Here is a 17,331-nt window from a genome sequence, read left to right on the forward strand (position 1 = left end):
CAGGAGGAGGCTTTGTTTGGGGTTTGGGATGGCTGCAGCAGAGTGTCCTCATGCACTGGTTTTAGAAGGCTGTGAAAAGCCTTGAGAACTCCCTTGATTTTGAGGGTGTGGACACAGATTTGTTTGAGTGAAGGGCAGATGCTCTTGCTGTCTGTCTGTGCTGTCTCCCTCCAAACTGAGCAGGGCCGTGACTGGGGAGGCTGAAACCAAACAGGGTTAAATGAAGGTGGTCCTGAGGCTGCTGTCCTGGGGGTCCCTGGACCCCTGGCAGGGTCAGGCCCTCCACTGCAGCTGCTTTCCTTGTGTTCCCTTGGCTGTGAGGCCACTGTGGGCCTTGCTTTGGTCTAGATCTCACAGAAAGCAGGCTGAGTTGGGTTTCTTATACTATAGAGTAGCTTTATAAAGCCAAGAGATTGTCTTGTACAAGAGGATGTTTTACAGTGCTGAGCTGTGATACTGTAAAGCCAAGTAACTGTATTTTCAGAGCTGGTGTGTCTGCTGGACTGCAGGGAATGGATCACATCACAGTAACCCACTCCTGAGAAGCTGCCCCTGTTACCCTGGTTTTTGTAGATACAGACAGCAAATGTGTGGAGGGATCTCCCAGTAAGTAAAAGTAACCCAGATGGGGGCTGCAAGAGGGGCTGGGATGTAGTTTGAGCTCCTCTACCAAATGTGTGGCTGATGGCACAAAGCACTGGAGCTGCCTGTAGAGAGGAGCATCTGTCCTTGGCAGTGAGGGATGTGCTCCACCCTGCTATGGTGGTCCCCACCTCTCCTGGGTTGGGGGTGTCCTGCCTGGGCTGTGGTGCCACTGCAGCTGGCATGGGTGTTACTGTAGTCAGTGCTGCTGGGAGAGGCCCCCGTAGCCAGGGCAGGGAGCCAACCCTGCTTGTAAGGAAAAAAGTGTTTAAATAATTTCCTGCTGCTTGGACGTGGCTGGCTGGGAACACTTCAGTAGTAAATCCCAGTTGTTTTCTAAGGGTGGCTTCAAAGCCCTGTCTGGAGCTGAGCTCTTGCCCTGTCCTGGCTCCAGGACCTCCTGTGGGACTGCTCCTGGGATCCAGCATTGTGGAAGTGCAGGTGAAGGGAGGAAGGTGTGTGGCGGCGAGAAGAGAAACTTGTTCTTGCCCTGTATTAGGCTGTAAACTATTAATTGCCATAATTAGAGCACAGTCCTTGCTGTGCCTTGGCAGGGCTGGCACCACCCTAGGGCAAGGACTCTGCCCTGGGCCAGCCTGTCCTGCAGGGCAAGGGCTGTCCCTGTGCCTGTTCCTCCTGGCTCAGCTCGCAGGAGCAGCAGGACTATACTTAGTCACGTTATTTCTGAGAGCAAAGGTATCTGTAGTGCTGGGAGGTACAAGAGCTGGGCTCCCAGGGTATCTCACTGTTGCCTACCCATAAACCAGGAGCTAAAATTAAGCACAGGGTGTCGGGTGGGAGCCCTGGCTCTCCCCATGGTGATGAGTGAGAGTGGGCAGTGGATGCTCAAACCAGTCCTTGGTGCTGCTGTGAGAGTCTTTGTCCCTGGGGTGCCCTGCAGGCTGAACCCACAGCGCTGCCTAACCAGAGCAGACTGGGATGGGCTGGGATGATCTCTCTGCAAAGGACCACAGGACACCCGCGGGGATGTGGGGGCCTCCCTGCTCCCCAAACCAGGAGGTGTGAGCAGTGGGGGCACTGCTGGCCAGCTGCCCCTGCTCTTCCCCAGGTTTCCTCTGCAGGCCCTGCCACGCCGCCTTCCTTCCTGCGGGGGCAGTGAAATCAAATTCCCTTCATAGCGGGCAGAATTGAGGAAATAGTTGGGAGCTAATTCCCGTGCAGTTTGTTTTCCCAAACATCAGAGCTCCCTGGCCAGAAATGCTCAGCAGCAGCTGGGGAGGTGTTTGGGGCTCCCAGAGGAGCCGGCGGGTGCTGTGGCTGCCGGCTGGGAACCGCTGCCAGCTGCTGCCCTGCTGGGAGCCAGGACAAGGCAGGCAGACTCCAGCTGCCTTCTTTCCTTCTTGCCCTCTCTTAGGGAATTTGGGGGGCACCCCTCTGGGTAGTTGTGGGCTTGGGAGCTGCTGCTGCCTCTTCCTTGGTGTTGGGGACATCCTCCATTGCCTTCCCAGGGGTGCCCAAGTGCACCCCAACCCTATAGGGAACCTTGAGCCCATTTTCCCAGGTCTGTGGGGCAGGAAGCTCCTGCAGTGGTGCTTGTGGTACTGTGAGAGGCCAGGCAGCCCCACAGCCCTACAGACAGGCACTCCTGGCCTCCAGAAACAGCCTAATCCTCCCCACAATGCAGCTCAATCCCCTTCCTGGAGAGAGGGGAGTCCAGCCGCAGAGCTCATTCATGTGACAGGCATGAGGAGGGGATCTGGGGCCCTGCCTGCTCCACCCAGGGACTTTATTCAGTTTTTTTTGGAGATTTGGGTTCTGCTGAGTGTGCAGCTCCCTCTGAGTGCTCGGGTCTGCTGCTCTGCAAACAAACGCTGCTGTTCCCAGCCACCACCAGGGTGCTGGTGAGGCTGTGCTGGGAAAGGCTTGTCTGTCCCACAGCTGGCACTGCTCAGCCGTGACTTCCTGCCCTGGCCGGGACAGGGAAGATCAGAGTCATTCAATAGTTTGGGTTGGAAGGGATTTTCAAGCTTATCTCATTCCAGCCCCTGTCCAGGCAGGGACATGCAGGAGGACCATGTTGCTCCAAGGATCATCCAACCTGGTCCTGGACACTTCCAAGAAATGGCAGGGTGGCCAGTGCCACCCGCATGGCTGATGTCAGCTGCCACCTTTCTGCTGCAGGTAGGTATATGGGCATGAGCACAGCCCTCCAGTGCCCACCCTGACTCTCACAGAGGTTTTGGATGAGCCAAAGTGACTGCAGAGACACTTGCTCCAGCATCAAAGACCCCTACGTGGAGCTGAGGAGCAGGAGGAACCCACAGGAAGAGCTCATGGTCCTCAGGAAAGCCTTCCATCTCCTCCCTCTCCTCTTTTTCCTCCATGGGCTGCCTGCAGGACAGGGCTGGGTCTGGGCTTGTGCCTGGCACAGACAGAGTACACTTGCACAATGAGCACCCTGACTCAGCCCTGAATCAGGCTGGAGATCCCTTCCCATGGCACAGCACAGGGATGGATGGGCTGGAGAGAGCAGGTGGACAGGGTCATGGCTCAGCCGTTGCTGCCTGGGTTGGATTCCCTGGGGAAAACCAAAAGCCCCTTAAAGTAGGAACATTACAGGAGACAGATCATCAATGCTGCAGGATGATCATCAATTATTTTGAGTGCACATTATATCCTGTTAATGAGAGCTCTTTGCCGTGTCAGAGAGCAGTTCTGGAGGGGGGTGAGCAATGCCCCACTGCCAGGGAGCCATTCCAGAGGGGGTCAGAGATGCCCCAGGGAGCCATTCCAGAGGGTGAGCGATGCGGGTGCAGTGCACGCCCAGAGTGGCTCCACAGGGCACGCGGGTTGTGTTCACTGCAAACACAGCCAAGGACAAACCCTGCTGCACTTTGCCCATGCTTTTCCCCTGGGTGGACCCAGGACCTTTGCTCTGCTTCATGCAGAGATTGTGGTGTCCTTGTGTTGTTGCTCAGGAGCAGCCTCTGGGAGCAGCCCCATGGTCTGGGGTGTGTGGTGCTGCCTGGGCAGGGCTGGGGCACTGCCCCCACATGCCCATGGGGTGCTCAGGGTGGCTTTGGGCCAACGAGGCAAAGGAGGAGTTAGTGGGAAACACTGTTTGGAGATATGCAATGGGCAGGTAGGTCCTGTCTGAGCTGTGAGCTGGGGCTGTGCATGGGGGGAAGAGGCTGTGCTGGCCCCATGACGGACCCAGGCACATCCTGAGCATCCCCACTCATGCTGGCAGAGCAGAGATACCCACAGCTGCTCGGGCCAGTGCCTTGGCCAAATGCCCATCTGTGCCCACCCTGTGCCCTTCACCCATCCTGTACTCTGGAGAGAGAAGGAGGTGCTCACTGGGACAGGCACTGCTGTCTTCTATCTGGTGAACAGTGCCAAGACCTGAGGGAATGGCTGGAGCTGTGCCAGGGGAGGTTTAGGTTGCATATTAGAAAAAGATTCTTCCTCCTGAGTGTGGTGGGCACTGGAGCAGGCTCCCCAGGGGAGTGGGCCCTAATGCTGCCAGAGCTCCAGGGGCAGTTGGAGAACACTCTCAGGAACATAAGATTTTGGGCTTGTCCTGTGCAGGGCCAGGAGTTGCATTCAGTGGCCCTTGAGGGTCCCTCCCAGCTCAGGATATTCTCTGATTCTATGATTTACCCCCCTGTAAATCAGCAGAGCCTCCTGGGGCTGCAGAGTGTCGCCTGCTCATTCCTCTTGGCTGTCAGCTCCTCAACAGCGGCTTTTATTGCCGTGCTGTCCCGCGATGTTTTGCTGTGGCTTGATATGAATTTAATTCTTACTATTAATCATGAGAAGGGGCTGTGACGGTGGCTTGTAGAGCCACGGCCAGAATTTACAGCCAGAGCAGGCGGTCACTGGTGCAATTAGGGCTGGGGCAGAGCATCGGTGCCCTGCGCTGGGGGAGCATTTACAGGCAGGAGCTGCGCAGCCATTGCGGAGTCGGATCCAGCTCCATGAGCTCCCTCTCGTGGCAACCACCCCTGCACGGCCCCACTGCCCAGCGGCACCCCCAGCCCGTGTGCCCGCTGTGCCCCACAGCCCACGGGCATCCCAGAGGGGCTGCATGCTGCTCCCTGACAGTTCCCACAGCTGGGATGTGCCTGCTGGGGTCGATTCCACACCGGGAGAGTGAGGTGGGAGCACAGTGCTGGTGAATTTAGGGGTGCAGAGGGAGCCAGGACAGGATCCTCCAGGGGCTGAGTTACCCCAGGGTCCTGCACCTGCAACTTGGGCATGAGAGCTGGGAGTAACTGCATTGGGAAAAGGCTAAAGCTGAGTAAATCAAACCAGTATGATCCTGGCCATGATTAACAAAGTATTAATTAATTATGTACCCACAGAAAGAAAGATCATTAATTGGCTCCTATGGAAAATTAGGGGGAGAGAGACAGAAAATGAAACATGTTTATAATTTAACTAAAGGCCACATGTTGTGCATGAGAATGAACTTGGTTTTGTGAATTTAATTGTTTGCAATTTCAGATCAGCATCTCGTTTCCATCTCCTCCCTGTCAGACTGGGAGCTGCATCCCTCCTCTAGCAGTGCTTGGCTCCCTGCATCCCTCCTGCAGTGGTGTTGGTCTCCTTCCATTCCTCCTCCAGCAGTGCTTGGCTCCCTGCATCTCTCCTCCAGCAGTGCTGGGCTCCCTGCATCCCTCTTCCAGCAGTGCCGGGCTCCCATCTCCCCACCACCCCATCCCCAGGGTCTGGTGTGGGGTGTCCAAGCCCAGTGGAGCTGAGCAGTGTCCCAGCAGCTCCTCGGCTGAGAGCCTGAGCTGCTGCCACATGCTGGTGCAGGTCCCGAGCCCTCTGTGACCCCTGCAGAGCTCCCCTTCCTTTGATGTCCATGTCAGGAGCACCCACGACCCTTAAACAATGCCAGGGTGAAGCTCAGCAGGCTTTGAACTGCACTAAAGCCTGTGAAAACGGAATCAATCCTGCAGTCAGCTGACTCAGGAATGAAGAGTCAAGTTCCCCACTGCGGTGTGACACATCTCTGATATCTTCATTGCTTTTATCTGCATGGAGGGAGCAGATTTCCTCGGCTGTCAAGCGAGACTGCAGCAAAGGGGCGGGTGATTATCCCCTTCCCGGAGACATGCCGAGGTTAATCCCCTGATCCACCCCAGCACATCGGGGCACAGAGGAAGCTGCTGGCGGAGAGTTCGGTCCTGCGCTGTCAGTGGGCGCTGTGGAGCATCCCCAGCTCTGCCTGGCACCTACGTGCAGCCCGCGGGGCTACCGGGGGGCTTTGGAACTGTTTTCCAGTGGGAGAGTGACCTGGGAAGAGTCAGGAGCAGCACGGGGGCTGCCTGAGAGGGCAGTGGGGCTCTGCAGGACATCCCAGTTGGTGGTGGGGCAGAGAGCAGAGCAGTGAGGGACTGCTGCATTAGTAACTTGTGACACTAAAACACTTGCCCTCCCCCAGAACAACTCCTGCTACCACTTCAGCGCAGCCCCAAGTTAGGCAATGGCTGAGAAGCCAGTCAGGGCACCACATCCTGGCACGAATCCTGACTGGCACCGGACCACTCCTATTGTTCTGTGAACTGAAAGGAGGAAAAGGCACATCTGGCCTCAGTCCCAGCCCCCTGGCAAAGGTGCTCCGGCAGCCTCAGCTCTGCACCCACCCACGATGTGCAGTCACATTTACAGGCATCATCCCCCTCAGTGTCCTCACCAAACGTGCAGCTCTGCAGCTCTGAACAGCCTGTGCTGTCCAGATCTCACACAGGAGCTGAGGAAACAGCTGAACATGTCTGTAAAATAATTTAGCAGCTTCTGTTCCCAGCTCCTTCCTGCACACAGGGAAGGAACAGCAGGATGGGACGATTTGGTCCCACCCATGTGGGTGGCATTGTTGCCTTGGGGGGGAATGGGCTCCCTGTTGGCACTGCCTGACTCTCAGGGCAGCCAGAGCTGCTGGGCTTCACCACCAGGATGAGGTGCAGATCCATGGATGCTTTTCCCAGGCCTCAGGCTTGGAAGTTTTGCCTTGGAAGGAGTGGTGCTGCCTTTGAACCCTTCTCTGTGGCACTGTGGGGTCTGTGCTGTCCTGTGCTGGGCACCACGACACTGCCCTGTCCAGGCAGGTGGCACATACCAGAGTGGCTGTGTCACATCTTGGGTCAAAATGGGTGAAGTCTCCTTTTAGTCGAAGCCATATTTTCCTCCTGTCCTAAAAATGAGATTTTATCAGGTTTAAGCATGTAATGAGTAACATACAAGTCAGAACACAGCTAATTACAAAGGACACTTGTGCTAATAGCGGCTTTGGAGCCCATATGAGGATCTAATACCCGCCAAAGAAAAGGCAAAGCAAGCCATTAGCTGGAAATGCCTGGCTCTCCCTCAGCCAAACACTATGAAATCATTATGTTTAATTATGGGATATCACCCTGGAATACTATCTTACTAATTATTTATAATGATTTCTGAATGCACATTATAATCTCCTGGACAGGGCACTGACAGTCTCTGTAGTCGCCTGATTTAATGTATCAACATCCTCAGTGGTTTTTTTCTTTCTCCCTTTTTCTAAGCAAACCTTTTCTGACACTTTGCAACAATTCTCTTCCACTGAATTCTTGACACAGATTCTCAGTGTAACTTTGGAGTTTATCCTCTCTCTGAGCATTAAGGGTGACACTGCCAGCCAGGGTTAACACTGCTGCCCATTAAAGTATATAAAGCAAAACATGTTCCATTCACAATTATACACAAAACGGGCAGATATTACAGAGAGGCAGAAATGGACATTTTTTGCACACACATACAAATAATTAGACAAAGTACCACAATAACAATTACTTCAGTATTCCACATATTACCAAGGCACCATCCCATTTCCTTTACCAGTTTTTATACAAACATTTCCATTGAGATTTTACTGCGTGATCACCTTACCCCTAAGGCTGCCACACCATAGACGTCTCTTCATGTTTTCCTGACAGCCTGGACTCAGCACAGGCGTTCCCAGTGACTTAAGAGTCCCTTTTCCCCTTTTATCAAAAAAGATGTAAATGTTCCTTACCTGCTGCCTTAGGCAGCTCTTGCCCTCCCTGCAGTGACCGGCAGGGAGTGGAGTTCCCTCCGAGAAGATCCGTCTGTTCCTCAGTTGATCCTGCAGCCGGATGGAGAGTCTCCTGTCCGGCTTTGCCAAAATGATTTGTGGAGAAAAGACCCTCTATCTGATAAGGTTATAGAGAGGTACGTTTATTCAAGGGTGCAGGGGGGATGGCTCCTCCAAAACCACACTCCTGGTTGAGTTAACAACTTGTTTATATGCTAGTTATACATATTCATTATTTCTTCATGCATAAACATTATTTTCTAGAAAAGGCAGGGTTATTATAATGAGTTCTATGATTCTATGAACTGATTTCCATCTTCTCCGCCCCATGCACCTCCTTCTTTCCTCCTGGGAATTGGGGGCGAGGGGATCTTTGGGGATGAAGTTTGGAATCTCCCTTATGTGAACTTTCACCTTTGGCTCAAAACTGCTCCAAACTGGATCTGTTGGCAACTGTAACTGGTCTAATTGGCGAATTCCTCTAATTATCCTGGGGTTTTGACATATTTTCTGATTTATCTTTGTTTCATATGGTGTCCAGTCTATTTTAGTTTAGAAATCCCTAAGGTCCCTTAGTATAGAAGCTTCAAGGACAGGTCCTACACATCTGTACCTTATGCTTTTTGCCATATGCTAAGCTACTTTATATAAAGTGATTTTTATAATAACTATTAAGCAAATTCTATGATAGATGTGTCAATTAATATCATTATCAATCAATAAGGATAAGTTTCTCCAATCACAGGGACTTCATACCCTGGCGTAGGGACCCCACATCCCAGGATAGGAACCTCCAGCCCGGGACAGGGACCCCCCAGCCCAGCATAGGGACCCCCCAGCCCAGCATAGGGACCTCCAGCCCGGGATCGGGACCCTCAACCCGGGATAGGGACCCCCAGCCCGGCATGGGGACCCCACACCACAGGATCGGGACCCACCAGCCCAGCATAGGGACCCCCAGTCTGGGACAGGGACTCTCCAGCCAAGGATAGGGATCCCCGGTCCGAGATAGGGACCCTCAGCCTGGGATCGGGACCTCACACCCCGAGATCGGGACCCCCCAGCCCGGCATGGGGACCCTCAGCCCGGGATAGGGACGCCACACCATGGGGTATGGACCCCCAGCCCGGCGTAGGAACCCCATACCCCGGGACAGGACCCCCAGCCCAGCCCGCTGTCCGCCCCTCTCTGCCCGTCCCGCGGAGGGTCCGGCGGCGCTCGCGCCGTTCGGTTCCCCGGCAGCGGTTCCGGCCGCGCTGCAGCCGCCGCCGCTCCGGCCTCTCGCCGCTCTCCCTCTCTCAGAGGGAGCCCCGCGGGCTGGCACAGCCGTGTTTTGTTCGCGCTCTGTGGTGGTCGCCGCGTGGTGAGGGTCCCACAGCTCCAGCCCCTCCGGCAGCGCCGACCCCCGGCCCTTCTCCCTGGGACCCGCGGGGCCTGGGCCTGGGGGGACCTCGGAGGTCCCGCGAAGCCCCCTGCGCCGGGGTGGGGGGTTCTTGCCCTGTGAGGGGTGGTCGCTAGGCCAGGGAGGGGTTTCCATTCCCAGGAAGGGGTTTCTATTCCCAGGAAGGGGTTCCGTGCCCCGAGGGGCTCCTGGTCCCCTCAGGCCGCGCGTACCTCGCAGGATCCCCCGCGCCATTTGCGGATGCCCGATAAGCGCTCGGGGCGCGGGGAAGGAGCGATTTATGTGTGTGTCTGTCGTCTGATAAAGGCAGGGAGGCCTCGGGAGCCGCGTGGGAACCGCGTCCTGCGGCTGTGGGGGGTTTGAGGCTCAGGGGCGTGCGGGGAGCCCCCCGGCCCCATGGGCAGCGCTCCTGGAGCCCTCAGGCCCGGGGTGAGCTCCTCATCGCTCCCACCAGCCCTCCCGGAGCCCTCAGCCCCTGGGTGGGCTCCACATCACTGGATCTGGATAGGCTTGAGAGATGGGCTGATTCCAACGGGATGACGTTCAGAAAGGCCAAGTGCCGGGTCCTGCCCTTTGGCCACAACAACCCCCTGCAGCGCTCCAGGCTGGGCACAGAGTGGCTGGAGAGCAGCCAGGCAGAGGGAACTGGGTGGACTGAGGGTCAGGAAGCTCAACAGGAGCCAGCAATGTGCCCAGGTGGCCAAGAAGGCCAATGGGATTCAGGCCTGGATCAAAAATAGCGTGGCCAGCAGGCCCAGGGCAGTGACCCTTCCCCTGGACTCTGCCTTGGTGAGGCCACACCTTGAGTGTTGTGTTCAGTTCTGGGCCCCTCAGTTGAGGAAAGAGATTGAGGGGCTGGAGTGGGGCCAGAGAAGAGCAACGAGGCTGGAGAAGGGACTGAAGCACAAGTGCTGTGGGGAGAGGCTGAGGGAGCTGGGGGTGTTTAGCCTGGAGAAGAGGAGGCTCAGAGGTGACCTCAGCACTGTCTGGAACTCCCTGAAGGGAAGTTCTGGCCAGGTGGGGGTTGGTCTCTTCTCCCAGGCACTCAGCAATAGGACAAAGGGACATGGGCTTAAGCTCTGCCAGGGGAAATTTAAGTTGGATATCAGGTAGAAATTCTTTCCAGAGAGAGTAATCAGGCATTGGAAAGGCCTGCCCAGAGAGGGGGTGAATTCCCCATCCCTGGAGGTTTTTAAAGTGAGATTGGACATGGCACTGAGTGCCATGATGTGGTAAAGGGACTGGAGTTGGACCAAGGGTTGGACTTGATGATCTCAGAGGTCTTTTCCACCCCAATCGATTCTATGATTCTATGATTCAGGGTGGCCCAGTGTGCTGGTGATCCTCAAGTGCTCCCACCCCTCAGATCAGCTCTCCTGGAGGTGGTGGGGGCACTGGTGCTGTGCCAGCCTTGTGAGCAGGACTTGAGCTCTGCAGTTGTTTGCCATCTTGCATTCAGCTGAGTCAATTCTTTGTCCTTTGCAGGTCTTTGAACCCCATCTGAGTCATCATCAACTTGGTTCAAGATGCCACCGCCCGTTGGAGGCCCCGTGGGATACACTCCTCCTGAAGGAGGATGGGGATGGGCCGTGGTCATCGGAGCCTTCATCTCCATTGGGTTTTCCTATGCCTTCCCCAAGTCCATCACTGTGTTCTTCAAAGAGATTGAGGTCATCTTCAATGCATCCAGCAGCAAGGTCTCCTGGATCTCCTCCATCATGCTGGCTGTTATGTATGCAGCAGGTGAGTGGGCTGGAGGCACCAGGATGTATGTTCCTGTGTCACAGCAGAGGATGCTGCTCTGCTGCTGAGGCTGGTGATGCCCACCTGGTTGTGAAACAACCAAAACTTTGCTAGAAGTTGGAATTCTCTACTTATGTGAGACCCCAGCCCATGGTGGGTAGGTGGCTGCAGGCAGAGCAGAGCCCACAGCATGAGGCAAGTGTGGCTTCACCCTCTCCCAAACCCCTTTCTGTGGGGGTAACTGGTGCCTAAGCAGCTCCTGTTTTAGCCCACAGAAGGCAACTTGCTCAGGGTTTTCTGTGCTTTAACCAATTCCTACTCTTCTAGTGGTAGGTTTAGATTAGGTATTGGGAAGAAGTTCTTCCCTGTGCACAAGTTGCCCAGAGCAGCTGGGGCTGCCCCATTCCTAGAGGAGTTCAAGGCCAGGTTGGACAGGGCTTGGACCAACCTGGGATAGTGGAACAACTTGATCTTTAAGGTCCCTTCCAACCCAGCCCATTCTGTGATTCTCTTATCTCCAGCTGCCTCTGAACTTCCTGGGCTTTCCCTTTACCCCAATTCCCTCGCTGGGTGAAGCCATCACTGTGTGAAAGCTGGAAGCTTCTGGGCAGCAAAGCTGCAGTGTCCTTGTGTGTTTGTGTGCTCTCTCCTGCAAAGATAACTCACCCTGGGTGCATTCCCTCTGCCCCCAGGTCCCATCAGCAGCATCCTGGTGAACAAGTACGGCAGCCGGCCCATCATGATCGTGGGCGGGTGTCTCTCGGGCTGTGGGCTCATCGTAGCCTCCTTCTGCAACACGGTGGAGGAGCTCTACTTCTGTGTTGGGGTCATCGGGGGTAAGTGGTGGCTCTGCCCCAGCAGGTCTGTGACAGGAGTGACTTAAACCCAGGGATGGTAGAGAATATCTATGAACTTGGGTAAATTCTGACCCCTGTTGCTGCCTGGGTGCCTCCTCCCCAGCCTGCAGCGGGGGCTGACTGCTGCTTGTGCAGTTGGGAAGGTGGTGGTCAGGCATTGAACAGACTGCCCAGGGCAGTGGTGGAATCTCCATCCCTGGATGCATTTAAGAAACATGTAGATGGGGCACTGGGGATATAGCTGAGTGGTGGACCTGGCAGTGCTGGGTTAATGGTTGGACTCAATGGTTCTAAAGTCTCTTCCAGCCTTAATGATTCCATGATTCTAAGTTGGAAACCGAGCTGTGAAACCCCCACAACTGAAACTGTGCTTGTTCCACAAGCCCTTCTGTGGCTCAGTGTCTGAGTCCTGGACCCCTCATTTCTCTTGCAGGCCTTGGACTCGCCTTCAACTTGAACCCAGCCTTAACCATGATCGGCAAGTACTTCTTCAAGAGGCGTCCGCTGGCCAATGGGCTGGCAATGGCAGGAAGCCCTGTCTTCCTCTCCACCCTGGCACCCCTGAACCAGATGTTCTTTGGCATATTTGGCTGGCGTGGCAGCTTCCTCATCCTTGGTGGCCTCTTGCTGAACTGCTGCGTGGCTGGATCCCTGATGCGGCCCATAGGCCCGAAGCCAGATCAGGTGAAGAAAGAGGCCAATAAGGAGGTGCAGCAGGAGGTTGGGCTGATTCCAATGGGATGACGTTCAACAAGGCCAAGTACCGGGTCCTGCATTTTGGCCACAACAACATCCTGCAGTGCTCCAGGCTGGGCACAGAGTGGCTGGAGAGCAGCCAGGGGGAAAGGGACCTGGGGGTTTGGATTGACAGGAGACTGAACATGAGCCAGCAATGTGCCCAGGTGGCCAAGAAGGCCAATGGGATCCTGGCCTGGATCAAGAATAGTGTGGCCAGCAGGATGAGGGAAGTGACCCTTCCCCTGTACTCTGTGTTGGTGAGGCCACACCTTGAGTGTTGTGTTCAATTCTGGGCCCCTCAGTTCAAGAAAGAGATTGAGGGGCTGGAGCGGGTCCAGAGAAGAGCAACAAGGCTGGTGAAGGGACTGAAGCACAAGTGCTGTGGGGAGAGGCTGAGGGAGCTGGGGGTGTTTAGCCTGGAGAAGAGGAGGCTCAGGGGAGACCTTATCACTCTAGAACTGCCTGAAAGGATGTTGTAGCCAGGTGGGGGTTGGTCTCTTCTCCCAGGCACTCAGCAACAGGACAAAGGGGCATGGGCTTAAGCTCTGCCAGAGGAGGTTTAGGTTGGATATCAGGAAGAAGTTCTTTACAGAGAGAGTGCTCAGGCGTTGGAATGTCCTGCCTAGGGGGGTGGGGGATTCTCCGACCCCGGAGGTTTTTAAGGTGAGACTGGATGTGGCACTGAGTTCCATGATCTAGCAATCAAAGTGGGGTTGGATTAAGGGTTGAACTTGATGATCTCAGAGGTCTCTTTCAAACCAACTGATTCTATGATTCTGTGATTCTATGGTAAGGCGGGGAAAAAGGATGATGGTGACACCAGCACAGACCTCATCGATGGGAAGGCCAAGAAAGAGAAGAGCTCGTTCTTTCAGACAATCAACAAGTTCTTGGACCTGTCTCTGTTCACACACAGGGGCTTCCTGCTCTATCTCTCAGGCAATGTGATCATGTTCTTTGGACTGTTTGCTCCCTTGGTCTTCCTCAGCAATTATGCAAAGAGCAAGAAGGTCCCTAATGAGTCTGCAGCCTTCCTGCTCTCCATCCTGGCCTTTGTGGACATGGTGGCCAGACCTTCTATGGGACTGGTGGCAAACACCAAGTGGATCAGACCTCATGTCCAGTATTTCTTTGCCATCTCTGTGATTTACAATGGGGTTTGCCACCTCTTGGCCCCCATGTCCACCACCTATGCTGGCTTCTGCATTTATGCTGTAGTATTTGGCTTTGCCTTTGGCTGGCTCTGCTCCATCCTGTTTGAGACCCTGATGGACCTGGTGGGAGCACAGCGGTTCTCCAGCGCTGTTGGCCTGGTGACCATCGTGGAGTGCTGCCCTGTGCTTCTGGGACCCCCTATGCTAGGTAGGCTGTGCTGTGCCTGGGGGACTCGCTTGAGGATGTGGGTTAGTGGTGAACACTTGTGGTGGTGCTGGGTTGATGGTTGGACTTGATGATCTTAGAGGTCTGTTCCAGCCTTAATGGTTCCATGACTCTGGCGGTCCTGCCTGGCCCTGCTGAGTAGAGGGCAGCCCTTGGCACTGGGGCAGGGATGAGGAGGCCACCCCAGCATGTGAGGGATGGCTGAGGAAGAGGGGTCTGAGCCCCTGGCATGGGGTGGGGGAACAGGCGATGAAGGAATGCGGGAAAGGTCCTTGCCTGAAAAGGTGACAATGATGGGTTTGGGCTGCTCTTGGAAACATACTCAGGGAGCTGCTCTAGGCTGTGGGCTTCTCACTAAGCTGACCCCTCTCTGTCCCTCAGGGAAGCTCCATGACATGTATGGTGACTACAAGTACACATACTGGACGTCTGGTGTCGTCCTTATCATCGCCGGGATCTACCTCTTCATCGGGATGGGCATCAACTACCGCCTGGTGGCAAAGGAGCAGAAGGCGGAGAAGGCGAAGAAGGAAGGGAAGGAGGAGGAGACCAACGTTGATGAGGCTGAGAAGCAGAAAGAGGCAAAAACCGATGTGGGCCCCTCTCCTCAGAAGAGCTCTGAGGATGCAGTCAAAGAGGAGGAGACCCACGTGTGAGGGACTGTAACATGACAGTAACATGATTGTACTAATATCTGCCTTACAGTCCCCATATTTAGTTGAATCTGGATGAGCCTTAGCTCTAAACTGTGCTTTAGCTCTGTATTCTGCTTGGGGTTGGGGGGGTGGGAGGTGTATGCCTGTGTTTTGAGGTTTTAGCTACTGTAGTTCCTTAAAATCCCTGTTTTTGTAGCTGTTCTCTTATGGGATATTCAGGTTCAAGAAGGATGGCTGTGGCTCTTGCTGAGCAGCATTCCCCGGTGTGGGGCCATGGCAGCCCTGGTGTGCCTGAGCCTTCCTTGGGCAGGACCAGGGTCTCCCCTGCCTCCCCACTCTGCCCTGATGGTGCCTCTTTTCAGCCCAGTTCTGGGTGATGTGAACTGGGGGGCCCAGGTTGGGGTGCTGGCACTGATCCTGCTGCAGGGCTGTGCTGCCCTGTCCCTGCCTGGGGTTCCTGCCACAGCATCCCACCCAGAGGAGTGTTTTGGGTGCCTGACCCTGGGCAGAGCGGTGGGGCACGTGGAGATGGTACATCCCTGAGACTTTCTGCTTTTGCTCTTTTACCTGTTAGAGAAACCTCTTTTACTTGCTTCTGTTCAACTGAGATCTTCAGGTGGTGGGTGCCGAACCTCTCACATCTAGGACACGTAAGGGGGAGGAAAGAATTTGTATGTATTTATTTTTTATTTTTTAGTGTGGGAAAATATCTCAATGTACGTGGAGCAGGTTAATGGCTCTCAAGTTCTAGTACATGTTGATCAGAATTCATGTTAAGAGGCTGAGTTTTTTCAAATAAACTTGTTTGTTTTCCTCTACAATTTACCCATCAAATGTTGAACTTCTTTCTTAGAGTCACACTTTTGTATGCCAGATGATGTAGATGGAGGGTCAGTTTTGGGGAGAGGTAATGGGGATGTTGCAGGGCCTGGGTCTTCACTTGCTGCTCCTGCTCTCTGCAGAAGCTGAACCCATCCTGAGAGGGTGAGATGCTCCTTTCCCATGTCCTGAGCTGCAGGAGGAGGCTTTGTTTAGGGTTTGGGATGGCTGCAGCACAGTGTCCTCATGCACTGGTTTTAGAAGGCTGTGAAAAGCCTTGAGAACTCTCTTGATTTTGAAGGGGTGGACACACACCTGAAAGCCTGTTTGAGTGAAGGACAGATGCTTGTGCTGTCTCTCTCCAAACTGAGCAGGGCCATGACTGTGAGGGTTGAATGCCAAATGCCCATCTGTGCCCACCCCGTGCCCTTCACCCATCCTGTACTCTGGAGAGAGAAGGAGGTGCTCACTGGGACAGGTACTGCTCTCTTCTCTCTGGTGAACAGTGACAAGACCCGAGGGAATGGCTGGAGCTGTGCCAGGCGAGGTTTAGGTTGCATATTAGAAAAAGGTTCTTCCCCCAGAGTGTGGCTGAGCACTGGAAGAGGCTCCCCAGGGCAGTGGGCAAGGCCCCTAACGCTGCCAGAGCTCCAGGGGCATTTGGACAACACTCTCAGGGACATGGAATTTTGGGATTGTCCTGTGCAGAGCCAGGAGCTGCATTCAATGGCACTTGAGGGTCCCTCCCAGCTCCAGATATTCTCTGATTCTATGATTTACCCCCCTGTAAATCAGCAGAGCCTCCTGAGGCTGCAGAGTGTCGCCTGCTCATTCCTCTTGGCTGTCAGCTCCTCAACAGCGGCTTTTATTGCCGTGCTGTCCCGCGATGTTTTGCTGTGGCTTGATATGAATTTAATTCTTACTATTAATCATGAGAAGGGGCTGTGACGGTGGCTTGTAGAGCCACGACCAGAATTTACAGCCAGAGCAGGCGGTCACTGGTGCAATTAGGGCTGGGGCAGAGCATCGGTGCCCTGCGCTGGGGGAGCATTTACAGGCAGGAGCTGCGCAGCCATTGCGGAGTCGGATCCAGCTCCATGAGCTCCCTCTCGTGGCAACCACCCCTGCACGGCCCCACTGCCCAGCGGCACCCCCAGCCCGTGTGCCCGCTGTGCCCCACAGCCCACGGGCATCCCAGAGGGGCTGCATGCTGCACCCTGACAGTTCCCACATCTGGGATGTGCCTGCTGGGGTCGATTCCACAGCGGGAGAGTGAGGTGGGAACACAGTGCTGGTGAATTTAGGGGTGCAGAGGGAGCCAGGACAGGATCCTCCAGGGGCTGTGCTGAGTTACCCCAGGTTCCTGCACCTGAGACTCTGGGCATGAAAGCTGGGAGTAACTGCACTGGGAAAAGACTAAAGCTGAGTAAATCAAACCAGTATGATCCTGACCATGATTAACAAAGTATTAATTAATTATGTACCCACAGAAAGAAAGATCACTAATTAGCTCCTATGGAAAATTAGGGGGGGAAAGACAGAAAATGAAACATGTTTATAATTTAATTAGAGGCCACATGTTGTGCATGAGAATGAGCCTGTTTTTGTGAATTTAATTGTTTGCAATTTCAGATCAGCATCTCGTTTCCATCTCCTCCCTGTCAGACTGGGAGCTGCATCCCTCCTCCAGTGGTCCTGGCCTCCCTGCATCCCTCCTGCAGCGGTGTTGGTCTCCTTCCATTCCTCCTCCAGCAGTGCTTGGCTCCCTGCGTCCCTCCTCCAGCAGTGCTGGGCTCCCTGCATCCCTCTTCCAGCAGTGCTGGGCTCCCATCTCCCCACCACCCCATCGCCAGTGGCTGGTGTGGGGTGTCCAAGCCCAGTGGAGCTGAGCAGTGTCCCAACAGCTCCTCGGCTGAGAGCCTGAGCTGCTGCCACGTGCTGGTGCAGGTCCCGAGCCCTCTGTGACCCCTGCAGAGCTCCCCTTCCTTTGATGTCCATGTCAGGAGCACCCACGACCCTTAAACAATGCCAGGG

At 54.9% G+C, this 17,331-nt stretch overlaps 1 protein-coding gene across 1 annotated transcript; it reads left to right on the forward strand.

Moving 5' to 3' along the window:
* The first annotated feature begins 10,630 nt into the window (after positions 1–10,630).
* Positions 10,631–14,489, forward strand: LOC139683432 (monocarboxylate transporter 1-like). The gene is made up of 5 exons (XM_071578562.1): positions 10,631–10,847; positions 11,540–11,683; positions 12,138–12,426; positions 13,230–13,804; positions 14,204–14,489. Exons 1-5 carry the CDS (start codon positions 10,631–10,633, stop codon positions 14,476–14,478), a joined length of 1,500 nt encoding a protein of 499 aa, XP_071434663.1. The 3' UTR covers positions 14,479–14,489.
* The last annotated feature ends 2,842 nt before the right edge of the window (positions 14,490–17,331 follow it).

The sequence above is a fragment of the Pithys albifrons genome, chromosome 28 (genome assembly GCF_047495875.1).
Source record: "Pithys albifrons albifrons isolate INPA30051 chromosome 28, PitAlb_v1, whole genome shotgun sequence".
Lineage (NCBI taxonomy): Eukaryota > Metazoa > Chordata > Aves > Passeriformes > Thamnophilidae > Pithys > Pithys albifrons.